Source organism: Crocodylus siamensis, chromosome 5, assembly GCF_052110815.1.
Source record: "Crocodylus siamensis isolate JL-2025a chromosome 5, ASM5211081v1, whole genome shotgun sequence".
NCBI classification, from domain to species: domain Eukaryota; kingdom Metazoa; phylum Chordata; order Crocodylia; family Crocodylidae; genus Crocodylus; species Crocodylus siamensis.
The window spans coordinates 37410253-37437781 of record NC_143399.1 but is presented as its reverse complement, the minus strand read 5'-3'; the positions used below and the strand labels follow the sequence as shown (position 1 = coordinate 37437781).

The window sequence follows — 27529 nt, the reverse complement described above, 5'->3', positions numbered from 1 at the left end:
GTATTTAACTTCAGATTTTATTTATTCTGTACTTTAAGTTACCTATATGTTGAAATTTGTTTTGCATGGAAATACATCTAGGAGTGAGATTTTTTTTCTAATAATTGCACTGGAATGATCATTTTTTTTCCTTTTTTTCCCCTTTTTTTATTGCACAAATACTGATTTAAAGAAGTGGAAAAATCTGCTATAACAGCAGGGACTAAACTTTGTGGCAGGCATCCCACAAAGTAAGTCCTGCACATTTCATGAGTTCCACTCAAGTCTTTTTCTCTTGCTCTGTTTGCTTCTCTGCTTTCTGCTGCTTGCTCTTTACTCCCCACCTGAACTATTACTCTACTTTATGCTCCCTCTTCTCTCTGCCCTGTGCGACGCACAGAGGCTATCCATGCTATCCTTGCGGCTATTAAAACACATGCCACTCTGTACTTTGACATTATAGCAGACCTTTAAAAAGGCTCATACCTTTTGTTGGACCATCTGATCACAATTGGGCTAAGTTTGTTAAGAAAAAAAAAGTACTGGAAACATTGTCAGGAGACAGCTGCCAGTGTTATTGTGTCATGAAAGTGTATTCTCGTGTGGCTCCACAGTAACAAATCATATTGGCAAAAGGAGTGCAGCACTATACATGGTCATTGTAGTGTATCTTGCACAAGCCATCTTGGAGATCTTTTGCTGTAGTTTGGAACATCACCATTATGTTCAGAATTATGGGAATCCAATCCCAAACTCCAACAACCCCTTCTATTCATTTCATAATCTCTCTTTCTCATGTTAGTTTTCAGTCTTTCTGCTGTCTTGCTGCCAGAAACACGGCTGCTAAACAGATCAACAGAGTGCTTACATGTGATTAAAAAATGGGACAACAGATTCTTCGCTCTTGGCATTACTGTCACAGGGACTGGGTGTACATCAGTGAGAATCAGAAAATGGCAGAGGAGTGGATGATACAGGTGATGAATATTTACCACAAGCTGCCCATACAGTGTCAGAGTCCTGTGAAGTGTTAGGTGATGGGATGATTAAACTGGTGTATATTTTACTCATGAGGGTATAGAGAAACAAAAATCTTGAGGAGTCTAACCCTGCTGACATCTTTTGTAGCAATGATTTCACAAGCTTTTTGCAGAGTTGTTCAACTAAAATTGGCATACTGTGGTGGGAGAAATAAGGCAATTCTTTCTAAAACGTGTGGGTAATGATGATTATAGTATTGAACTCAGAATGTCAGTAAAATAGCACTAAGGCAGACAGGCAAACAGAGATGTAAAGCCAAAATGAATTAGAATTTCTGCAAGAGAACAATTTTGCTTTCCAGTTTCACTGTCTTGAATGGTGGTACCCAAATTGGACACAGTACTCTAGGTGAGGCCTCACCAGTGCTGAATAAAGTGAAAAAATTGTTTTTTTTGATGTGCAGGCACCATTCCTGCTAATGCAGCTCAGATTCACCTTGGCTTTTTTTTTAAAAAGAGCACACTGTTGACTTATTCACTTTGCAGTCCAGTACAGCCCCAGGTCCTCTTGTGCAGTATCTCAGTCTAGCCAATCATTCCCCACTTTGTATTCTTGCATTTGATTGTTCTGTCTTAAGTGCAAGACATCCTTATTGAATTTTATTCAATTAATTTCAACATGTTTTTCTAGTTCTCCAAAAGTTTCTGCAACTCTATTTAGTTTGGTATCCAGTGCAGATTTGCTAAGTATGCACTCATTTCCACCCTCCAAGTCAGTAATCAAAATATTAAACTGAGCCACATTCAGAATAGACCCCTGGGAAATTCCCCACACAGGGCTGTGTTTACAGGGCAAATTTTACTAGTAAAACTTTATAATGAACACTAGGCCTTTTAGTGAGTCTCAAGAGTGATTTTTATGGCCCTTTGTTGCCATGAAAAGAATACATGGTAGTGTTATATTTTAGTTAATAGTAATTTGAAAGCCATAAGAATTTTGGTCTACTAGGTCACTTGAAATCTATAATACATTCCTTCTTGTATAATCGGATGAATGATTGTGAACATAACTCTAATAGTAAACCATCTGTTTACAATAGTTGACTAAAGGGTGCCTTGAGATAATTGTCGTTTGAGTTTGTAAAGCTAACTTTACAGTTCGCAGTTTTAGAGGCAAAGCGTATTTTTTCTAAAGAAGCCTGAAATATTGCTCCCTTTTGTGCAATAACAACAAAAAAATCAAGTTTGAAACAAAGAAGTGGTTTATTTGCCAAACCCTAAAAAGCCATTTGCATACAGGGGAAAGGTCTTTTCAAAGATCCTTTGTTTAGTCAGCCTGGGATAGCTAGGCCTGATTGATTTGTTTACATATTTATTTCTTTTTATCTACTGTTGCTGCTGTAAAATGAGTTTTGGGGTTAATATTAACTTTACAAAAAGTTCAAGAAATGCCACGTATTAAACAGGTGCATTTTTCTTATCTACGAAATGAAAAATTGAACAGTGAGATGATTAGTATTATATTATCAACAATAGCTGGTTTTGAAAATGACATGAGGGTATATCCTTATATTCGAACTGGGAACCTACTAATCACAATTGCATGGGTGTTTGTATGCTACCAGGAGGGATGTGAAGAGTTCAGCTGGGTGGATGTAGTAAATTTTGTGCCAAGGCTTTAGAAGGGAGCAGTTATCAGGAATCCAGAACACTGTTTTATAGTTCTGCTTAAGAAAACAGTCAAACAGCTTTTACCTTCTGTGTATTGATTGGTTTGCAAGCAGTGAAAGAACAAAGAGATCTCTGAGAAACTTGTACTTTGATTCTCTTCTGGCACATATAGCTTGAGCTGAATTGTTAAATATGTTCTAACATCATGTTCATTAATACTAGTTACATGCACAAATGAGAAAACAGCTTGACTTTCAAAACTAAAAATTTTCAGGACTGGCATCTATTTGAAAAAGTGTTTGCTTGTAACACACATTTGGGCTGGAACTTGTTGAAGGGCCATATTTTGAATCTCATCATTACATTTCTAGCTGCTTTTTACAGTAGAACTACACTTCAAATCCAGACTTTCCCACGTTAATTCCTAATGAATTAATTTCAGGCTGAAAGACAGGAAATGTTCAATTTTATATTCTAACTGGATTGCTTGGTGTCCCTATCTTGGAATTGATACTAAAAGTGATAGTGACTGTTGCCAGTTTAGAGCTTTCATTTGTGGCTTTGAAGATTTTTTCCCCCCACCTAGTCTCTCTCTCTCTCTTCCTCCCACCCCCTTTTTTTCCTTGATTTCTTATTCTCCACTTTATTGTTTGGCTGAAAAAATGCTGAGTAGATAAACATTTCATTATTATACATGCAGCTTTATTTATATCTAAAACAAAACTGCCAGCTGGTTTTAGAAAACTTGTTTTACCTTGTGTTCTTTACACAATAATAGGTTTTATGAAATAAAGATGAAAAATAACTTTTCTTGAAAACTGGTAAAATTTTTAAAATTACCCAGGGATGTCACATTTCTTTACTCCTTACATTTCATTTTCACATGGATAAGTAGATTTTAATGTACTTACTTATTTGAACCAAAATAATTAATTGGGGGATACAAATATTTGCGTAAGTATTTAGCAGTCAGACAAAAATGGAATTTAGGCAAAATACATTTCTTAAGTTAGGTGAAACTGTTGTCAGTATAGCACTTCTCATTTATATATCAGAGATACAATGTTAAATTTTAAACGTAACACATTGGTTCAGTAGCTCTGAAGCAGTATCAAATGTGTTGTCAACTGCAAGTAGGTAAAAAAGTAAGTGCTGTGCACTTTTGCACTCAGATCCTTTTTGTATGGTGAAATAGTCTCCCCTCTCTTCAATTAATGTATATTTTTATCATTATACATTACTTTTATGTTTATTTCATGTCTTGTGTTAGAGACAGACATTACTTGTTTATTTTTGTGATCTTATGTAGAATATAAGTAGTAGACCAAATTTGGAGCCATGGTGCCACCCTTTGTAAAGCAATCAGAACATGAGTAAGTAAGTTTTGTGGAAACCCTGGACAAAATATGCATTCAAATTGAAAATGCTTATTATAATTTTCTATCAGCTTTTGAACAGCTTCATCAAGTGCCATCACTTGGTGTTCAACCCCTGTGGTTGTGGTCAATTAGTTAATATCACAGGTGACACTGTCAGGGTTTGACTATGTAGTTCATTGTCTAACCAACCATACTTACGTCTTTATTTATGTTGATTCAGTGGGATTAATATGAAGCAAATAGTTTTACCGTTTAGCATGGTAACATTCAAGTGACCATTTTTGCCAGTAGTTGTAGTATTTGCATACACGTTAAGTGTGAATTTGTATGCTCATCAGTGAGAAAACTGGGTCTTGCATATGTACATGTGAGTGTGTATTTTTTCTCCATCCTGAATACTGTGGAAGCTCCAGCTTACAGAACTTGATAAGTTCATTCAGTAGTACATGGGCAATAGTACCAAGCAAATTGCACCCTCCTGGCAACTGCATATTTTGTTCTGCCCATCAACCATAGTTTTAACTTTCTTTAACCATGCCTTGGCAGTCTGGGTCTTTTAATAATACAAATGATTAAGACTTGCCTCAGTTGATTATTCAGTAACTTATTGCTTTGTGGCTTGCCATGTCACAGTTTCTGCACACATTTTATTAATGATATATTTTTTTCAAATGATGAACAGTTCTGTAAGTAAAAAGAACAGAAATACTCTGTTTTTAAAGTGGTGGTTTGCTGTCTGAAAATGCATTACTTTGAACCATGGGCAACTGGTGCCTCCTGAGTCTGGGCGGGTACCAGAATGCCGATGGGGGTGGTGGGATTGTCCCCCAGTGGCCAAATGCTGACGGGGGGGGGTGGTCCCCCAGTGGCTGATTGTTGACTGGGGGGCGGGCCCAGCAGTCAATTGCCAAGTCAGCAGTGAAATCAGTTTTGGGGATGGTGCTTCCAGGGGGTGCACAGCCAATCTCAGGGGGTGCACGTGCACCCCCTACGCGTTGCCAATGCTTTGAACTGCTGTGGTGGAAGAACTGATTTTTTAAAGATGATTCAAACATGATTTGTTACTGGAAACTGAGTTACCATATTTTCTAATGTACAATAAGGCAATAAGGTCCTCCTCCTTTTCTGCCATGCATGCCCCTTCTTGCTTTTTCCCTACCTAGGCCTGCAGACTCTCACTGACATCTCTGTGTTAGCCCTCATGTTACCTGTTAATTTCAGTTAAAAGGAATTTTTCCTTCTGCAGCCTGGGTGTATAATACTCTTCTTACTTTTAAGAGCTCTTTTTTGCTGGGGGAAGGGGAATGGCAGAGGATGATGCATCTTATACATGAGCAAATTCAGTAGTTCAGGGAGAGAAAGAGGTAAACGTATATTTCTAAAGTGTTGTGTTCTGTTAACTTACATTCTGAGCTTTTAAACAGAGCATTTAATCATTGAAATAAACATATAATGCTTCTGTGTTTTGCCTGTTCTTGTCTTCTTTGGGTATATTTTAACTTTTATTTGTATTAATTTTGTAGGGATGCCTCATTTGGGAACTGTACATACAATCTTACAATCCTGGATTGTTTACAGGGAATAAAAAAGGTAATAACACATCTCCTTATGGTGAACTAAATGCAATAATTTTTCTTTTAAAAGGTACTGAAAAAGATAACAACCTATCAAATTTCACCATGTTCTTAGAAGTTATACCCTACCACTAACTCAGGGCAATAGATTACTTTGAATTTGAGGATAGGAGAAGATGCTAAACTTCTCCCTTACTAGTCAGTCATTCTCTATACCTTCTGAAGGCTAGTTTATTTACAGGAACTTTTATGTGAACGAGATTTATTCAGGTGAATTTGCAGAGTTAATTCCTGAAACATTTCCAGTAACAGAAATTTATTGGTTCTATGAATAAGTAAAACAATTTTAAATTGTTAATTTCACACATTAAGAAAAGAGACTAACATTTAATTAAATTATACTAGTCTCAATATGATTTAAAAAATGTTGCCTAACCAAGTATCTATGACAATGAGAAAGCAAGCTGTGTTTTCTGTTCTAGATTTTAATTCAGTTTTATTGTAAGTGCTAGCATTATCTGTACATTATTAAATTCTTGTAACAATGGGCTTTTTTTTGGATACCATAGTCTTTCCAAAACTCTTAAGAAAAAACAGTGATTTTAAGTTCCATTTGACTTTTTCAATAGTATCACTTTTAACAATGTAACTAGTCATCTTTCTTGATTCTAATTTTACAATATTAGACATAATTACTAGCTTTAGAAAGTCAAATTATATTTAGTTCAGTAGTTTTTCCTGAGGACAAAGTAAATTCTGCTTCAGAAAAGTAATCCTTTAATGTTATCCCTATCTCTACTGCCATTTTGCCAAAAAAATGGAATTGCTTTCTAAGATTTCCTTTTGTTTGTTTAACATTGTTTCAAATGGCAGTTGATATGTTAAGTTATACTTCACAGGGGATCTGAAGTAATAGATAAGTTCTAGAAAACACAACGATATCACTGACTCCAAGTTTTTTTTAAAGTTATTCTTCGCACCCAAACCATAAGATTGTTCTTTTTTAAATTTATATAGAGAAAAATAGATAATAGGGATATAGAAAACAATCTGTAATGTATATCTCAGTATAAAACTGCATTTAAAACAATTAATTACACACACACATGCATGTACATTTGCGACTTAAATGATGACTCTTCTAGTTCTTTACATTGATCTGAAAAGTTCTGCCAGTTAACCACTAATTCTTGAGGAATTTTAGTAAGAGCTCCAAATGCTGACTAAAAACAGATGTTGCGTGAAGTCACAGCAGTGCATCTGAAATGAATGTGTATTTTGTCAACAAGGATTATAAGGATCACATTTTTTTCTTTGCTTCATTACAAGGGTCAGCCTCGAATATTTAACTGACCTGCAAAGCTAAAAGCATTTCAAGCTGATTACTTGTCCTGCTTTATTTGTTTGGAAGAAGCAATGAAGCAGTTTTGCTTTGCCTTTAAAAGATTCTATACATAGCAGAATAATGGAATAGATTTTTTTCCCACCTAGATCTGTAGCTCTTGTAAGATTTTTTTTCTTTAGAATTCCAAAACACATTTTACACAGTCATTTTTTCAGAACAGCATGACACATCTGATACATTGGGACAAATGCTTACAATAGCACGCAGAAATCTACTCCATTTACTCCCTAGAGACAAACAATTATATGGCTTCCTTCATTCAAAAGACCTTATAGAATTCATGTAAAATTTAATTGAAAAATTGTTGGAAGGATCTTCAAATGCTTTACAAACTATAAAATCTACCAAATAGCATTTTGGAAAAATGCTAAATGAATGTATGTAGCTAAGCAGTCAAAGTTAGGAAACATTAGATTGCAAGTTAACATATGCTACTGTTTCATAGATTTCATAAACATTAGGGCTGGAAGGGACCTCGGGAGATCATCGAGTCCAGCCCCCTGCCCAAAGGGCAGGAAGTCAGCTGGGGTTATAGGATCCCAGCAAGATAAGCATCCAATTTACTCTTGAAGGTGTTCAATGTAGGTGCTTGAACCACCTCCGCTGGCAGACTGTTCCAGACCTTGGGGGCTCGGACAGTAAAGAAATTCTTTCTTATGTCCAGCCTGAAACGGTCTTGCAGGAGTTTGTGACTGTTCGACCTCGTCATCCCTTGGGGCACTCTGGTGAACAGACGTTCCCCCAGATCCTGGTGGTCACCCCTGATAAACTTATAGGTGGCCATCAGATCACCCCTGAGCCTGCGCTTTTCCAGGCTAAAGAGTCCCATGGCTCTCAGCCTGTCATCGTAACATCTGTTTTCCTGACCTCTGATCATGTGCGTGGCTCTCCTCTGGACTCTCTCAAGCTTCTCCACATCCTTTTTGAATTGTGGAGCCCAAAACTGGATGCAGTACTCCAGCTGCGGCCTCACCAAGGCTGAATACAAGGGGAGAATGACGTCCCGGGATTTGCTCGAGAAGCATCTATGGATGCACACCAGCATTTTGGTCGCTTTACTAGCCGCAGCATCGCATTGGAGGCTCATGTTCATCTTGTGGTCAATGATGACCCCCAAGTCTTTTTCTTCTGTAGTACTAACCAACGTAGCACTGCCGAGCCTATAAGGGTGCTGCAGGTTTTTCCTCCCAAGGTGGAGAACCTTGCATTTTTCGGTGTTAAACACCATGAGGTTCTCATCTGCCCATTTGCTGAGCTTGTCCAGGTCAGCCTGGATCACCCGCCTGTCCTCTGGCATGGATGCTTTGCTCCAAAGTTTGGTGTCATTGGCGAACTTGGCCAGTCCACCCCCTGACTCCAATGTCCACATGGTTAATGAAGATGTTGAACAGTATGGGTCCCAGGACAGAGCCTTGAGGGACCCCACTGGTCACAGGGCACCACGATGAGTGACTGCCATCAATCACAACCCCCTGGGTCCGACCACGAAGCCAATTTCCCAGCCAGCGGATCGTGGTGGAGCCAAGGCCACAACTGGGCAGTTTGGCCAAGAGGTGATCATGGGATACCAGATCAAAAGCTTTTTTGAAGTCAAGATATATGACATCAATCTCTTCTCCCTTGTCCAGGTGATAGGTCACCTGGTCATAGAAGGAAATGAGATTGGTCAAACAAGACCTACTGTAACTCTTTATATAGTATTTGTACATAAACATTATAACTTGTAACTATGTACATGCTGTATTCTCTTAGTTAAAGGCTTTTAATTTTATTTTAAATGTTAACATGTCAGTGACTTTTATTTTGATCCCAGTTTAACAAATTTGGGTTCTGCTTCAGGATTTGACAGTGCATTATTATGATAAATCTTTTATTTATAAACTGAAAAATTGTGTTTCTTTTTAGGCTTTGCAGCATGGATTTTTTGATTTGAAGACATTTGATGTGGAGGAATATGAACACTATGAGGTTTGTATATCTCAACATCTAACTCTTAAGCCTGGCTTAAAGAAAGCTGGGTGGTAGATATGGTGGCACACAGCAAGAACTGAAATGTCTGCATAGATGTATAACTTTTTCAAATATATTTCTGTGGATTCCATTGTATAGCTATGCACTGCACATGAAACAAGATTTTTCTTGGATAGCATTGTTTGTCAGGATCACTTACCATCTTTTCCCACATACAACATGTGCCTTTTTTCCAAAATTCAGCTGCTGGAAATTGGGAAATAAGTTATAAGCAAGGAAATATAGTAATATCAGTTTTTGCCTCTGCTGTGTCGAGAGTAGAAGGGGGTGGAGAGGGAAGCAAAAAATAATGCTGTACATGGAGCTCCTAAGATGCTATCTGGGGATACTTTCTCTTTCCCCCTGGCAGAGGCTTCTATTATAGAAGCTGCTACTTAGTGACTTACTGCTACTTACCAGTGTTTTCAAGGAAAGATTTTTTTTCATTCTACCTTTCAAAAACAAGGTGCCTATCTTATTTGGGGCTGTATTGTATGCTAGGAAATAAGAATGGAGTCAGCTTCTCGCTATGAAGAAGCTGGTGCCAAAGGAAAGTCTGGTGCCAGTGCATGTGTGAGCATCACCACAAGGCTGAAACCAATGTCTGTTCCAGTGTGAAAGTCAAGATGAAAAGAAACTGCTTCAGACACCAAGACTTCCATATGGCCAAACACAACAAGCCTTTGAGAGATCTTTGGAGCACTGTCACAGTTCAGGGGTTAGAGACATAATGCGCAGACAGCAGTGAAGAAATCTCATTCTCAAGAATTTTGGAAGTGGGCTATATATGAGTATTTCCACTAGGTATTATTTGTGTGGTGGAAAATTGGCTCTTTTCTCCAATGGGGCCACTTCACCATGGTATTGTCACTGTTTTCTACTTGTTTGGGTTATGATAGGGCTCAGACTGACTTCCACAAGTCAAAGAACCATAGTTATTGTGTTACATTTACGATAAAGTTACAAATAATAATAATAAACATAGAGTAAGTATACAGAGGATGTATAAATAGACCAGATTTTATATACATGTTAAATTTTAATAATACCAAAACCTTTCCTGGACCTTTTTTTAAAGGCAGTACTACTTAAATTTACCTAGTATTGTAGTGTTCTACTGTAGGTGTAGAAAATGTAAAAGCTTGGAAAATTGTGCAGTTGGCTAGTACAGACTGGTGCTTCAGAGGTGTCCTTTTTAAGTGTACTGCTGCAGTTGAACATAATAAAAATAAAATGTCCAGAGATTCTCAGACCCTTTTAAACATGCCTCTGTAACATTAATGAAGAGCTATTTTATTTGCTTTTGATCAGATCTTAAAAATGCCTAGGCAAAGTTCCCTTCGAAATGCACGAAACTGTAAGAAATGCTTCTCCAGCACACCCATCTAGGAGGTATGGCTCTGAAGAATTTAACTATGGTTAAGTGTGCAGAGGACAGACAAATGATTGTGGTGTTCTACTGTAGTCTGCCTGTTTCAAAGGGGAAAAAAATGTAAAAAAAATGTTGGGAAGACATATTTCTAGATGTGATAGTGTTCCACACTGTTTAGACTGAGGAAACCAATATTCTTTACAACAGCAGCCTTTGTTGCATTACTTTAGGATTTGCTTTAATGCCTGTATTTTATATTGAGCAACTAATCTAGAGGGACTTGATTCATTCCATTTTTCCTGTGAACTATGGTAAAACGTTTATTCAAAAAACAAAAGATAGCTGATTGGGAATATGTATTTAGTGCATGTCCAGTCAAGTTCTCTTAGAAAGCTGTGTAAGCAGTTAGGTAAAACTATGTACAAAGCAGATTAATTATTTATTAAACATTTTACATTTGTGATAACTCATTCGTGGAAGATAAGAATCAAGAAAATGGGATTTAAGGGAACATTGTCTATTGTCTTGGATTAATTTTTACCTGGAATCCTCTTTAGTTTTTTTTAATCTATTCTTTCTCCAGTTAACCCAAATTCCTACACAAGTTGACCTCTTTTTGTGGATTAATTCAGTTCAGGTACTCTGAAGAAGTTGATTTAAAATGTTAAAACTTCAGTAATTTTTTGGCATGATAACAAATGTGATGGCTTATAATGTGCATGGAAATTATTTTTAAATGGACAGACGTGCTAAAATAATTAAATTAATTTGCTTTCATTGGTTTAAGCTGATCTAGTCTTATAGATTTCTTCACTTATTGGTCAGGATATAAAATGTTGAATTTATAGCAGTTTTGTAGCTGCTTATGTACAGTGCTGCAAACATCTATTGCACCTTTGTTTCACTAGGGATGGCAGCTTTCCACACTATTTGATAATACATAAAAGAAAGTTGGAGTTTGGCCAACTGCTACCATATTTTCTACTGAGAATTTGTTAGAGGACTTGAGCCTTTAAGTAAAAATGCCTTAGATAATATCAGGTATACATGTTCAGGGAGGTTAAAAACAGAGTAACTAATGATGTCATTTTAATATAAAGAATTTTAACTCCACAGTACAGTTAAATTAAAAATATACAAATATTTCTAAATTATCAAGTGGAAAACCAATTGGCACACAAAATTCTGTTCAATCCACCAAAGTACAGGTATTGGCATAAACTTTGTTATTTCTCCCACATGCCAACAAAGGAGTCTATTCATCAGTCTTTATTCAGAAAACACTACAAGTAGGGGTTATGTCTCTGTGAGTACCATGGTATCAGGCCTAGTGGGTATAGCCAGGCAAATAGTTGGCGTAATTAGAACCTTGAACTCAGCAGGATTTGGTGGCTGTTCAATATAGCTTCTCCTCATGAAGAGCACACAACTTCATAATGCAAGCATGGCACGGCATAGAGGCCAGCTAGGACAAATACATCATTCTTTATCAAAGTAGGTTCATTACCAGTGTGTGTATGTGTATGTTTTTGGTTGGTTGGTTGGTTGGTTGGGTGGGGGGGAATATTGTATTTTAAGATTTTGATCTTGTCTTATGTTCCAAGAGATGTTTTTAGATTTGGCAAATTGAATGGATGAAGAAAGATTTCCGTATGTGCAGAATAGTTTGGAAGTTTGGGTTAACAGAACCAACACAAAAAGAACTTGCAACTGTGCAGTTTCTTTTAAAGTGAATAACTTTTACAATTGGCTACTGCATTTATTAATTTATCAGAGCTATTGCAGTAGGTGGGTTGCAGCTTTTACAGAGAAAGTATAAATTAGTATTAATTTGTTCTTAAGGATTTATTTTTTTTGCCAGCTTTTGATATTAGAAGTTTGCATTTAACAATATACTACTATATATAGTTCATAAGTAGAGATGTTAGACATTTTTAAGCAGAAATGTTTTGGGTTCAAAACAATACATCTGACCTTACCTGAAATGTTTACAAAGTGTGCTTTGCACAGCTTCTCTTCACTGCTGCATATATTTCTGAAGAACAGGCTTACACGCATTTAATTTCTTCTGTATATTTGAGTTGATTAGTTAGAGTTGATATGCTTTGCTCATCTTGCTATAGTGGGGGGTAGAGTGGAAAAAAAACCCAAAAACAACTATGGATTTTTAAAACTTGTGTGCAGATATTTAAAATGCTTTCCCTTTCTTCTCTCCTGATATTCTCCCTAGCGGGTAGAAAATGGTGACTTCAACTGGATTGTTCCAGGAAAATTTTTAGCATTTAGTGGACCACATCCAAAAAGCAAAATTGAAAATGGTATGGTTTTTTTCATGTTTTACTGTTGAAATATTTTATAATTTTGTTCTTTTCTAGTTTCTTCCACCACTCCTACTCCTCAATGAGTTTTTGGCATATTTGTGAAGACAATAGCTAATTTCTGCAGTAGAATTAGAAAAGTTTATATATAGGTAGATTTGCCACTGCAGAAAGAATTTGACAGAGGGTTTTCAGTGCCCGTTATTGGGTTTAGTGCCACAGATATATCATTCAATGACATTTAGAAAAGTAACTCAGTAAGTCCCTGAGAAACTTGGGGTGCCTTTCTAATTGTTTTCCTGAACCTGGCAACTGAATTAAAGGTGTTTTACAAAGGAGAAAATTAAAGAAAAAGAAAAAGGGTAAGAGCTGACTTCTATATCTTTAATGAAGACCACTTTAAAGGGTTTAAACAACTTTTTAAAAACAGATATCATTTATAGGAAATTCCATAACAGTACGTATTTTTCAAACCGAGTGCAAGAACATGAAATCTGAATGCAAGTGGAAGAGATTCAGATGACACAAAGGGAAAAAATCAACCAGAAAAACTAGTTAGTTTTAAAGTACTTTTCAACCATTTTGAGGCACTGCTCCTGCCCTGCATTTCCATGACCATAAGTGTGGCTCTGCCACATTTTTTAATTCTTTACAGATTCCCTTCCCACCATCCCCATATGCTTATGCATGGAACTTTGCTTAGATAGCCAAAGACACCATAATTGCAAAGCCCCGTCAAACATGAAACATAGAAACTGAAAAAAAAGTCTAATCTTTAGGTTCTAATACCTGTCTTTATGTATTCAATTTATATGACACCCTTCCCAACAAAGGCTCAGGGTAGATTACAATAAGAGAGAAGTCTAACTTTATAAAATAGGAGTCTGACAAGGAAACAAAATAACTTAAAAGAGAATTAGAATATCCACATAAAACAGAGGTCTCCCCACACCACAGCAATATCTCAGCCTAGCTTTGTTTGCTAAGTGCCTGCCCAAATTGGAGGGTCTTCCATTACTTCTGAAAGATGTCCAGGCTCAGGCTCTGATAAGCCTCAAGGGAGGGAATTCCAGAGCTGTGGAGCAACTGCCGGGAATGATCTTCCACACATTTTTGCCACGCTGACTTGGCATATTGATGGTACTTGCAGGAAGTTGCTCTCAGCTGACTTTGGGGATCACAATGGATCTCAAGGGAGAAGACAATCCCTTAGGTAAATAGGACCCAGACCATTTAACAAAACACTTGGACAAGATAGCTTGTAGGGTATGTCTTAGTTACATGATTAACTTGATTAATCAGCATCTTTGGTCTGACTGCAAAGACATGGGCAGTCATATTGTTGTAACTTGAGTAGTTGCTAGTGTTTCACTCACCAGGCTGTACCGTTGTGCCCTCTAGAAGCATATTCTATGATTCCTTGTGCTGAAATAACCCAAGGTTGTTGTAGGTTTTTCATGTGAGTTGTAGGAGAACTTGTCTGTCTGTCCTGGGTAAACCAGAATTATGGAAGGCACCAGATGACATAACCTGGAGAGGAAAATGAAACTCAAGGCCATGTCAGTGCTGCCTCCAGTGGTTTTTTTGAGGCTGCTGCTACAAAATAAGCCCTGATTACCCACTCCAAACCTAGCCTTGAGGTGATGAGGACATTGTGGGAATGCCCTCTGCCGATGTTCTCAATCACACCAGAGACAGATTGCAAGAATGATGGCAGTGAGCCAGCCTGGAGCATCCTCACCATTTTCTGTTCCTGGTTTGGAGTATGTGAAATGGGAGCAGCTGTGTGGGATGTTTTTATTAACAATCTAGAGAGCACTGAAAGAGCAGTTTAGATGTTAGAGCAGTTTGCCAGCTTGGTTAGCTAGCTGTAGTTATATATCTATATCTATCCGTCTGTATATACCTAGATATACATATAGATAGATAGATATAGATAGCTATAGAAAGCACCACCAGACTCAGATGAGAGGGTCTTGGTAGGACATGGGGGCAACATGCAAGTAAAAACTGGATTTGGTAGTGAAGGCATACCCTTAAGGACTCTGCACCCTGATTCTTCAGTTAAAGGCTGATAAAGTTTCCGTATTTGTATTATATAGTAATTTCTCTAATGAAAAGAGGAAGATGAGATTTAACATTCCTTACACAAAAAAGATTTCTGGGATATGGTTGTGAACTGCAAGGCAGTGACTGTCCAATGTTGTTCACAAAACATAAGTACTGTAGTAAATAGCCCATAGAGCATAATTACTTCTCTGAAGTCAGTGTTTACATTCATTTTACAGTTTTAAATATAGTTTTGGGAAAGTAGGTGGGTGTTTGTTTTTTCTGTAAAGCATTTTGCCCTTTTGTAATTCTGTATTAGCAACAATAACAAGCAATAGGTGGCTGTTGCAAATCCAATCTTACAAAAAGATGAAAAAGAAAAAGATCAAAAGAGATTCTATAGAGAAGAAATATTACATTAGTGGTTGAGGTTTGTAAATACCAAAACCTATTGAGCGGGAGGAGTCTTTAATTTACTCTCTTTTAGGGCTCTCTGCATTGCTTTACTTGGAAAAGGTTGTGGATTGCACAGATATTGATGTTTCAGCATCTAATTTTCCAGTCTCTTCTCTGAGGCTGTTCAGTGATGAGTAGAGAACTAGAGTTTTGGTTTCAGTGGGGTTTCTAGTTTTTCTGCTTAAAATAGATACACAAAGATCTAATTTCTGCTTTTCTGGACTGATTTTTTGCCTGAGTTCTGCTGTTTGGAAGAGGCAGTTGATACAAGCACAACACGCTTGCATGTAATTTGTACATATGCTGTAAGTTAGAGAAGTTTCATTTTGAGAAGGAGGGACCCTTAAAATATATTTAAAAGATAAGCTGGTAGATACAGAAATAGTAGAGACAAAATGTTGTTACTTTCTATTAGAATATGATGGTTGTGCCTATGTGGAAATTTCTTGGTGCCAAATTTCAGGATCAGATCTGACCTAAGATCAATATAGGGATAAAAAGGTACCAACTAACAAATGTGAGAGCTGTAAGGTGGCTTTTCTGAAATGAACTGGTGGCTTTAGTGTAGTTCCTATAATCTGTTTGAATAACAGCAGCTGCATAGCTGCCACTAATTGGCAGCCTTCCTGCCCTCTCTGTTGAGTGTGAAAAAAGTGAATAGTCCTTGAAAAACAACTATACTCTTGATATAGAGATCAGAGCCAAGGAGCAGTAGTGGGGTAGTTTGATAACAGCTCATGTTGTCTGGCCAGTAAATCGATGACTGCACTTTTAGTGTTGTTAATGTGGCAACTTTCAATGGCACTGCATTCCATTATTTTATCATACTAATATATAGAAAATCTCTCAGTGTTAGCATTCTTTACTGTCTTGTTTAAATATACTCTGTTTTTTAAATGTCCCCTCACTCAGGGGATCTGCCATCTGGTGTAGCTCAGAGAACAGAACCTTCTCACAGCATTGTCAAAGCACTCAAGTGCACGTATGTCCAGATCTCTTTATATTATTGAGGGCCTTTATAAGAGGATTTATAGAACTTTTCTTCAGCAGAAGGCTGCAAAACTGATAGTTAACTTCATGACCAGTTAACTCAGCTTTTCCTAGCATAGTCATGATTCAAGTACACAACATAGATATGCATCTGGATTGTTTCCTAGTTTTGGAAAATTGAATTTGAGAAGTGCTTAGAAAGAGAGAACTTACCTTTCTCAGACCTCTCCATCTGAAGAACTGGACGTTTCACTTTTCTGCAGACATTTTCCTTCTGCTTCTTAAGATGACATCTGGCTTCATTATAAATTTGTTTGAGCTGTTTCCCATTCTTTCTGTGCTAGTTTTACAAGCAGTTTTTTGTCTAGTTTGCAATTTGAGGAGAGATCAGATACGCCTCCAGCATTTCACTGTTGAGAGAATAACAGCTAAGTGCAGCCCACCCACCTGATTTTGGGTACTGACATGACTACAAGGTACTTCTAGCTTTGTCTGGATTGTCTTTTAGCTATTGCCTAGCTTCTAGATCTGTGATTCTCAACCTCACTGGACTTGAGGCATCCCTCCTTAACTTCTGTGGATTGAGTGGCACACTATTTCAAAAACTAATTTATGTGTTATAGTTCTTACCTCCTTACAGAGGGGCCAGGCATTGGGCATCAAGGAATGTGCCAAGTAGGGACAAGCCTGACTTTATGCTTATCTGATCTGCTTATCTCCTCCTTAGTTATCCCCTGGCATATTGTGGCACTGTTCAAAGGATCTGGTGGCATGCCAGGGAGCTGCAGTACACTGGTTGAGAATCACGGCACTGTTTAGATACCATACAGACATAATATTTCTCAGGAAAATACCTCGCACTTTGGATTCAAGCTTTCTGGTCAAAGGCTATGGACAAATGTGTCTTCTAATGCTTTCAAGGGGATGGGAAGCTGCTGCTTGAGCATACACATCAGCTCTCACAATAGAACTGTTACATCTGCAGGTTTCTGTAGTGTTGCAAATTAGCTTAATCACTGTTAATGAAGCTCTCAGATGTAAGTTACATCATAACTTATATTGGTAAGTTTTTTGATATTCCTATAATTGTTATATCTATCTATACCCCATCTCCCTTCATGGAGCATTTTCCGACCGTTGTGCCCAATATCTTATGAGCTGAAGAAGGGAAGTTTGTGGCAGAAATAGAATAGCTGCAATTTAAGACCAAAATTGGAGGTTGAATCCTCCACGATCAAAACCCTGGAGTTGCTGCAGCTGCTTCTTCAGAAGATACTTTGAAGTTCACTGTTTTTGTAAGCAGATTTGTGGTCATGGCCACTCTTCAGCAGTCCCTTTGGAAACTTGTCATCCAGACTTTGGCACACTGGGTTCTTGTTCAGAGGGCCAGAAATTTCTGATCAGTTTGTTAAAAATATCTGAACTATTAAATAGAACCTTAAGGTATGGACAGATACAGTTTTCCTCCACTTTAAAAGGGGAAAAAGTGACAGTTCACAGATGCACATCTACTGTTACAATGCAACTCACATCTACGTGCTCCTATATTAATACAGGCCGTTAGCTACAGTCAATAATTGGAACCAGTTAAGAGTCTAGTCACCAGTCTTAATCAAGCTGCTTACCATCCATGGGTCATATCTATTAATAATTTGCAGATGGTTATCATATAGAGGTTGGAATCTGATGGTTACAGATGATAACCATCTTTAAGTACAGGGGTGTTCAACGTAGTTGATAGCAGGGCCAGTTTACCAAAATGTAAAGGGTTTTATTTTGGCAATAAACGAGTAGTCAATTCACCTTTTTTCTTGACAAACCTTGTTAAGGACTGGTTGTAATTAAACTTTAAAAAAAAAAAGAATTCCATAACAAATGAAAAAAGGAGAATCAGGACCTCTAGAAGGTTTGTAAGTCAGTACATTACTGATCATAGTGGTGCGCATTTCACACAGGACACAGTAGATGCAGGTAACCTGTGAGATTAGTTTTTAATTTGTTTAATTAAAATAAAGGAAAATAAGAAAGTAATGACAGTGCAGGATCTTTTGGTTGCTGGCATAGATTTAAAAAATAAAAAAATAAAGTGTAGAAATGGGAAAGGATTTTGACAAAGAATAAAAATAACAAGGAGAGTAGAGCAATTGCAGCACCTTATTAGCTTTCAGTTTACAGCATGTAAAATTGTTGAACATTAAATCCACCATGTGCAACAAAAAATTTGGACATGCTGGATTTACTTGGTAACTTCAAGCAGAAGACTCCTAAAAAGTGCTTATTTGGTAGCACAAGGCCAGATAAGTTTGAAAATAGGAGTACTAGAGAGAGTCCAAGAGAATTTGGGAATTGATGCTTTATTTCAAAACATATTCTGATACTGGGGAAAGTTGGCTTCATGTTAACCCTGAGGAATCTCAAGTGCTTCTAGGAAAATTAAATTTTTGCAGGTTGACTTAAGCACTCCATTAGTCTGTCCTTTTCCAAACTAGATTTATTGGCAGCTCTCAGTCCAGAGATGCTTACTTTTGTACAAAATCAGAATACGCATGTCTGCATCATATTAGGACAAGAATATTTCCAGAACAAAGTACTATGCTTTGAACTTTACTTTTCCTGCTATTAAGTCTCTGTCTGCAGTTGCAGTTTATTTACTGTGACAGCATATTTGTTTAACCTGTTTGGGCAACTAAGCTTATCAAAAGAGGTTCTTGTCAGGAACATACATTGTATGTGTTCTCTTTTTAAAAGATTAGAACTTTTCTTAAACATGAACAAATCCCATCTACTGCCTGCACAGAGAACTTTCTATGTATCTGCAGCTTTACTTTACATAAGGGCCAAGCATCTTTGCCAGAGGACAGACTTCTGAATTTTCAGTTCTCCAAAAAAGCAGTTTTAATGAATTTTTTCTCAAATACTTTCTCTATGTATAATGCGTTACAGGACTTCAGGTACACACCTCAAGCCCTGTATTAGACTCAGAAGGTAGATGCCACAGCTTTGGCTGATGCTGATTATAGACAGTATACCCAAAATTTTGACAAAAGAAATTCTGCTCTTTGTGGTCAATGCAGCAGATAAATGCTTTGAAAGGGACATCATTGAAACCATTTTTGATGATAGCCTCTAGTGACCCCAACAGTGGATGGGGAGACCCCATCTAAAGAGACAAACAGACCAAAATCACTGGGATTCTCTTGAATAAATGCTGTAATTGAAAGCAACCTGTCTAGCCTATATCTAGAACATGGTAGTATAGATCATCACAGACAGCACAACAATACATATTACCTGGGCAAACAAGAAAGAACTCATTCTTTCGATTGTGCAGAGATACAGCTGAGTTATAGGTTTGATGTTTCCAGTATAACATCTTCCTAGTTATAGTGCATCTACCAGGCAAGGGTAACGATTTATCATATTAGCATCATGTCAGCAGAGAACTTAAATGTTTTCTAAAGAATTCATTAACAATCATCATTTCCAAATTATAGGAAGGGGATTTGGACATGGATCTTTTTTCTGTCGGAAAGAATGTGAACTATTCTCTTAAAAGCCAGAGAGAGAAAGTTTTATGTTGGCTGTTTTTCTTTTGACTTTGTGTACAGATCTGTTCTGTACTTATCTCTCCTGGAGAGTGAGAAAAACAGAAGAGTGGCTGGAGGCAGGATTATTTTTGTTGCCCCAGTCTGGTCAAAACATCATAATACTTACATCACTTCCATCTCTCCCAGGGAATATACACATTATTTTATTGTTGCCAGATTTATTATCTTGACAGGATAGAAAAGTTTATCATCTAAAGCAGTAGTCAACCTTTTCTCCAGCAGGCTGGATGGACAGTGTGCAGTCCATCTGCAGGCTGGATCTAGCTAGTCATCCTGATTCAGCACCTCAGGCAGATGCAGTGAGAGACGGGGCAGCCTGGCCCCAACACAGGCTAGCAGGAAAAGGTGACATGGCCTGGCCCCATGTGGGAGAGGGAGCATAGCTTGGTTCTGTGGTTCTTGGTGGGATATGGCCCAACTGACTGGCTACATGGGGTTTGGGAATTTGGCAAGGGGAAGGCAGCCCATGGGGAGTCTCACAGACCAGATGCTATTGGTCTACAAGCCTTTTGGTCATTTAGCTTCTTTTGGCCTGCGAGCTGGAGGTTGAACACCCCAATCTAGATCCTCTATCACTGCATCTAACTGTATAGACTATTAGAAGTGTAACAGGTTTCGATATAATGACTTACGAAGCCTCTGCTTGAGCCTACAGCAGACTTATTTTGTTCTACCCAACTGTTTCAGTGGTTTTCATAGCAAGTAAAACATTTCTCTCTCATGGAAGACCAACCAACCATTCATTGACTTGCACAGAGATGGATTGTGCTTTGTTCATGTTCAAGATTTTCAGTTCTACATTGATCAAAGTGTAGTCATTTTCCTTTTTCAGACCTCAAACTGACATAGGGAAGTCAAAGATCCTTGTTTGGATACTGAAACAGCTTTATCTTATCTTAATAGGACTAAGGAATTTGCAACTCACTCTCTTTTACATGCAGACAACTATAAAGGGTCCTGATGCCTTGTCACAACCACTATCTAGATGAATTATGTTATTCATAGAGGAGAGTTACAGATTCCTTATCCTGATATTCCTTATCTTATTGCAGTTAAACTATACTTTGAGTAAAAGCTATTTCTCTAACACTTCCAAGAAGTGTTCCAGTTTGAAATCTGTAAGGCTGTGACAGGAAGAGTTGTAAATGCCTTTGCAAAATATTCCTCAGATACAAGGTCTGGTTCAGGCACAGTTTGTTAGGACATCATGTCTGTCAATCCCCAGTGAAGTATGATGAAGTCACGACATCTATTCATGAGGAACTGTTTGGCAAACTGTTTCATGAGTGCAAATATGCAGAGAACCACTAAGAAGTGGTCTGAGGAGTTCCCACTGAACGTCACAGGCAGGTACATTCAATAAGTATGCATTTGTACTTCAGGCCCATCAGGACCACCTTCCCCTTGCAGAAAGACTCAAAAATCTCTGTATGTGGGCAGTACCATTTCTGACTTCTCAATAAAGGCTGTCTTATAGTCTTTTAAAAGTGTCCTTGAAGGCCATGTGAAAAGATTCTATGATGTGAACAAGTTTCCGGTCTGTGTTAAGAAATCTTTTTAGAACGAGAATAATTATAGTTCCCTCTAATCATGGTTTCCACTCCAGTTTCCTCTTGGAAAGAATAATAATAAAAAAGTTTTCAATTCTTAGTGTGGCTGTACATGAGCAGGGAGGCTGCTCTGATGCGTTGTAATTCCAGTTTGTCGGAGTAAACTTGGTTAATCATCTCTGCTGAAGTTTGGCAATGACTGTGCTCCAGCAGCCTCCCATGCCTTGTGTAACAGCATCCCTGCACTTCAATCTGGTGGCATGGGTGCTTTATCTAAAACTTGTTTGACGAGCTTTAGATAAAGCACCCCAGTTGCCATTTTGAAGTGCAGAGACACTGATACACGAGACACTCTAGGCCCTTTAATTAGAGCAGCTCTGGAAGCTGATCTAATTAAAGTGCCCTCCCCCACTCCCAGAGTATGTGTATAAACGTCCTTAGATTCTAGATGTGACCATCCTTAATATCTTTTGGTAGAAGATTCATCTCAGGATGGATTTCTTCCTGTTCAAAGAAAAAGCCTCCTGTGACTTACAGTTCATATAAGGTTGTGTCCACCTAGCAAAGTAAAGATCTGAGGATACCGTTTTCTAGTTTAATCTACCTAGCATGGGTCAGAATAGTATTGAAGATACTGTAGTAGAGGTGTACCAATATATCAGTGGCATATCGGATCAGCACTGTTAAAAGGAAAATTAACATTATCGACAATCAGTTTTTTTGACTGGTGTAGCCTATAATGTCACTGGTAAATGCTGCATACATGTGCACTGCCACAGCATGCACATGGCCAGGAATGCAGCCCAGCAGCTTGGAGAGCAGTGTCCAGCCAGTAACTCTGTGGGGGGTAGGGGCGGGAGGGAGACAGATAGAGGTCCCCACGATGAGGGAGTAAGGGAGTTGGGCAGGGACAGGTGCTGCCCAGCCAGGGCAGTGAATGTGATCCCAGGAGTGAGATGGAGCTGTGGGCGGTTTGTCCAGGGGGCCTGAGACAGTGGGAAGGGAGCAATGGCTCCCTGCCACTGCATGCATCCCTAGGGGTGGCATGCGGGGCATATGCTTCCCTGGTTTTGTGTGTGGGGTGAGGGCAGGCTGTGGGCTTGGGGCCAGGGGCTGTGCCAGCCTCTTCCCAATGGGATGGCTGGGTCAGGGCTGTGCTTGGGGTCAGTGGGGTAGGGCGGGCAGTGGCAGTTCTGGGAGGGGTGTCTATGGGGTGGGCTATAGCCATCCCAAAATTCCCAGTAGCCACCTGTCCCAGTGCCGCCTCCGCATGCCCCACCTCCACCTGCCCCAAGCACAGCCCTGGCCCAGCCCCTAGCCTGAAGTCTGCAGTGAGCAGCCTGCTCTTGCCTCACACACAATTACAGGGAGTCACATGCCCCCATGCATGCCTCCCCTGGGGATGTGTGCAGCAGCGGGGAGCCCACTCCCACCTATCGTGCCTCTCGGATGAGCGCCCCCCAGCTCTATCCTGCTCCTGGGGTCATTCACCGCCCTGGTTGGGCAGTGCCTGCCCCTGCCTCACTTCCTCCCTCACTACGGGGGCCTTGATCTGCCCTGACCACACCTCTTTCCTTCCCCACACCTCTTCTCCCCCACAGACTTACCGGCCAAATGCTGCTCCAACCTGCTGGGCTGCATTCCTGTCAATCAGCTACCAGATCAGTATTGGCCGATATGGCTGCTTAGTAATCGGCCTTCAGTATTACTCAAGAAAATCTTTATTGGTGCACCCCTATACAGTAGCAGGGTTTAACACATCCTAGCAAATGGAGAATAAATTATCTTGGGGATCCTGGGTATATCCATTAGATGTGAAGATATGCTAAAGCCCACATGTACTTCTCTTCATGGTGGGTGCATCTACATGTGCAATTAATGTAAAGGAATAAACTCCAGTGCATATCGTACTGGAGTTTATTGCTCCCGGGCATGCTGTTTGAATGCGTGCCTGAGATTGTGCCATGTTGAATGAAGGCGGAACAGCCCTGGCTGGCAGGGCGTCTTGACGGTTGACCTGCCAGCCTGAGGCTTTTCTTACGTGGTTCAACATGCTGCGGAGGGGCTGGCTGAGGCATGAGGGCATTTCAGTTCAAGGCTAGTGAGCAGGTAGCCCCCATACTGAAACATCCTGGTGCCTCAGCCAGCCAAGTCAGCATCTATATGTATGTTGTTGCACACTAAAAGAACTCTTCAGCAGGATAGTACTTGTATTTACAAGTACCAACCAGCTAAAGAGTTTATTAGTTTACTGTGGCCTAATAGAGCCATACATGTAGACACTGAGATGTTTACTGTAGAGCTAATTATGCAGCTCAACAGTAAGCCTCTTGTGTAGATGCCCCTGGCTACTATTTGTATTAGATTAAGTTAGGGTTAGTGTGCTAGCATCTATTACAATTGCATTTTCATTTGGTAGTGTGGACATGCCCAAGGCCTAAATTTATGGAATTTAAATTTGTGAGGGAGCGGCAACTAGGGGCGGCCGTGAACCCTCTAGCGCCGCCTACCGTCACTTTAGGGTGACGTAGCACCCTCAGAACCTCGCCCGCCACGACTTTGATGGTAAGATATATGATGTGGAGGCTGCCAGTTTCCCTAATGGACGGTCTTGTTAGTCGTCCCTATTCCCAGACGGGGATTCGATAAGCGTCCTGCCTTAAGGGCAATGCGTGCCTCCAAGCCTCCCCCTTAGCACGCCCCAAGCCTCGCAGCTGTTCTGGGGGACGCTTGTATGGTCCCTCGCCCCTCGGGTGCCCTTGCTCTCACTCTCGGGCACCGGGCTCTTCGCCCACCTGGCGCCTCCTTGGGTCGGGCCCCAATCTCTGGCCCGTTCCCACGCCTTGGGCCTGTCCTGCTAGCAGCCAGCTACCTGCTGGCACCTCCTGGGTCGGCTCGCCAGCGCCGCTCACTACCGGCGCCCCCTGGGCCGGGTTCTAGCCGGCGCCTGGCTCACCGCCGGCTCGGCCTTCCGTTTGGAGCGCTCTCGCCGCCCTAGCCTCGGCGCCCTGGGCCGGCACGCTCTCGCCGCCCTAGCCTCGGCGCCCTTGGGCCGGCACGCTCTCGCCGCCCGGATCTCGGCTCTATCGCGGCCCTAGTCTCGGCGCCCTCGGGCCGGCTCGCTCTCGCCGCCCTCGCCTTAGCGCTATCGCCGTCCTGCTCTCGGCGCCCTTGGACCGGCGCTATCGCCGTCCTGCTCTCGGCGCCCTTGGACCGGCGCTATCGCCGTCCTGCTCTCGGCGCCCTTTGATGGCTAGTTAGGCTGCTCTTATCGCCCTGGCCTTAGCTCTATCGCCCCCTAGGCTCGATGCCCTTGGGCCGCTAGCCAGGCCTGGCTAGGTCGCCTTGCTGGGCCTTGCCCCGCTGGGGCCTTGCCCCCTCTGGGCTGACTCCACGTGCCTCGTGCACTGTCTCTGCCTCGCCTTGGGCCTTGCCCTCCCGGGGCTGACTCTGCGTCTCTCGCGCTCTGTCTCTGCCCCGCTCCAGGGGCCTTGCCCTCTCGAGGCTGACTCTGCGCCTCGCGCTCTGTCTCTGCCCCGCTCCGGGGCTAAACACCGCCCTTATGGGCCGGGGTCTGTAACCCCGCACCCCGCGCCTCGCCGGCGCAATATAGTGCCCTATCGCACCGACAATAGTGCCCCTGGCACTATGCCCAACTGGGCACTGGGAACCCCCAAGCTGTGGGGAAGCTCCCCTTGAGGCCTCCTCGCTCCCCTACAGCCTCCCCGGTCCTCCGGAAGTAAACTATAACTTAACACTCAAGCCATCTGGCTATAACATAAGCAAAGGCTCCACACGCCTAATAACTCCAAGCCCCACCAGGGCTCTCAATCCTACCTCCAGTTAGGGCGATCCTGTTCCCTGCATCATTGCAGCCGGTTAGCGCGATGAAGTAGTAGCCACTAACCCCGGCCGCTCAGCTCAGCCGCAGAGCTCCTGCTCCTGCGGCAGCCAGAAGGGAACTGTGTCTCAGGCTCTGGCCTAAGCTGGTTATAAAGGCCAGGCCCTGCCCTCTTCCGGTCATGTGCCTCATGTGGTTGGCCTGGCAACCAGGCACCTGAGCTCCCTGGGTGATTGGCAGCTCTGCCAATCAGCCTCAGAATCACGGGGCACCTCTGTGACTCCGTGACAAAATTGTATTAAAATGCATTTCCTAATACTGTTGTTAATGTCAGGATAAGTTTTATAGCAACCAAGCAAAGATAACTTAGTACATGGAAGGTAAAATCTTGTTACCTGGAATTCAGTAGTGCTCAGATTTGGTCGGAGATTTTAGTTATAAATATTAAAAGTTTATTTTCTCTCTGTGTCATATTCCCTGTGCCCACCTAAACTTTTCATAAGGTCAGTCAGAATTCTTGCTGTGTGGTTCCTGCACAGCTCATCCTGTTGCTTGGAAGTAATTTGGGTTAAAGAACCCAAATCAAGAAAACACACGTCTGTTCTTTAATAACAAATCCTACCATTTTCTCCATATGCATAAGTTGCCCTCTGTTAAAAGAATAGTATATGCTGCTTTCTACCAATAGAAACAAAAGCAGCCCCCTCCAACAGTAGACTACCAATTTAAAATGAACACTTTAGAATAGCTGTTATGCACTAATTTAGCAGAAGATTTGGCAACAGATTCTCATACATCCTGTACTGTAATTTCTAGGAATGTATTTATGTCAATACAGTATTTACTGGTGGTTTAACTGGTTGAGCTGAATGAAATTCAGAAGTAACAATACAGCAAAATGATATAATTCTTAATATATTGATACAAAGCTCAAGGTTGTAGAGTAGTGATTCTCAGTCAGGGTACTGTGGCATCTTGAACTATTGTAGATCCTTTTAAGAGTGCCATACAATATCAGAGCCATTAGGAGTGCAAACGTATACATGTGATTCACAAGATAAACCCAGAGATTTCAAATCTTTCTTAGTCCTTTTGAGTTCTTTGCCACAGAAAAATTGTTCTATTACCATATTTACCTGAATCCAAGACAACTTTGAATGTAAGATGAACCTTCAGTAGTTAAATTCTGTACATGGGGAAAATGAATACATTTGTTGTAATTTTCCATGCATAGAATTTAATTATTGGAGGGCCACCTTAAATTTCTCCTGTCTCTACCTCTGTGGCGGGAAGCAGCATTTAGGGGGGCAGTCAGTTGGGGAATCAAGCAGTCTGACCCTTTAGAACCTGCTCTGGCCCCAGCCCTGGGATTGGAGCCAGAGTTGGGGTGGGGTAGGAACTGCTGTGGCTCTGATTCCATCCCCAAGCTTGAGTTCAGGTTGGGGCTGGGCCTGGAGCAACAGCAGCTGCCCATCCCCCGGACTTGTACTTAAATCCAAGATAAGGGACTTTTCTCCCCACATTGAATGGGGGAAAAAATCTTTGTCTTGGATTTGAGTAAATACACTGTCTTTTCTACAGTGTAAAGATGAATGAAGAAAAAAGAATTAAAGCTAAGAGGTGGCATCTTCCAATGGGTGCCATGAATCTAGAATATTTGAGAAGCACTGGTGTAAAGGAATTCAGCAGTGCAACACCTTTAGTTGCATTTAAAAATGGTTTGCTTATTTAAATAAAGAAAACCTGTTCAAAGATATTGTGGAATAAAAGCAAGATGCTGTAGACAGTATAATTAGGGGCCTACCTAAATTGTGGTGGAAATTCATGAAACAGGAGCACCTTTAATCTCACTCTTTTTGCTGTACTCACCTGACACTGAGTGGCTGAGATTCAAAAAATGTAGCATTAAATGTCTCTCCTCCACTCAGCGGCAGGTGGAGTGGGGGGAGGCCTTCAGTGGCCAGCATGAAAGAGCAAGTGGCACAAAGGTGCCACTTTGCCGTGAACTTCCACTGCAATTAAGGTAGGTCCTTAGATATTATGTTCTTTCTGTTATAACTTGCTTTTTGCTTGCTTAATTGTTCTTTGACTCTTGATCTGTGGCTTGGCTACAGATAAGCATCTGCTTCATTAGATGCATTCTTTGTTCATACAAAGGCTTTGCTTTAATACTTAAAATCTTTCTTTATAGCAATTCTGTAGAGATGTTGGCTATTAATGTAAAGCTAAAAGACTCAACATAGAACACCGAACAGCACCTAAGATGTGATGTGCTTCAGTTTTTATAGACACATGAAAGCTTATAAACAACATAATAAAGTATATATAGTGCAGCATATTTTGGCAT

The 27529-nt window shown here is 40.4% G+C and overlaps 1 protein-coding gene across 3 annotated transcripts in view; it reads left to right on the top strand.

The window, feature by feature from the left end:
- The window catches only part of CDC14A (cell division cycle 14A), a 143080-nt gene that overhangs the window by 71744 nt on the left and 43807 nt on the right, over window positions 1-27529 (top strand). For all 3 annotated transcript variants that reach the window (XM_090047084.1, XM_090047085.1, XM_090047086.1), the window contains exons 6-8: window positions 5533-5599; window positions 8894-8956; window positions 12601-12688. In XM_090047084.1, the coding sequence (XP_089903210.1) occupies window positions 5533-5599; window positions 8894-8956; window positions 12601-12688 (218 nt within the window). The remainder of the gene's footprint in view (window positions 1-5532; window positions 5600-8893; window positions 8957-12600; window positions 12689-27529) is intronic.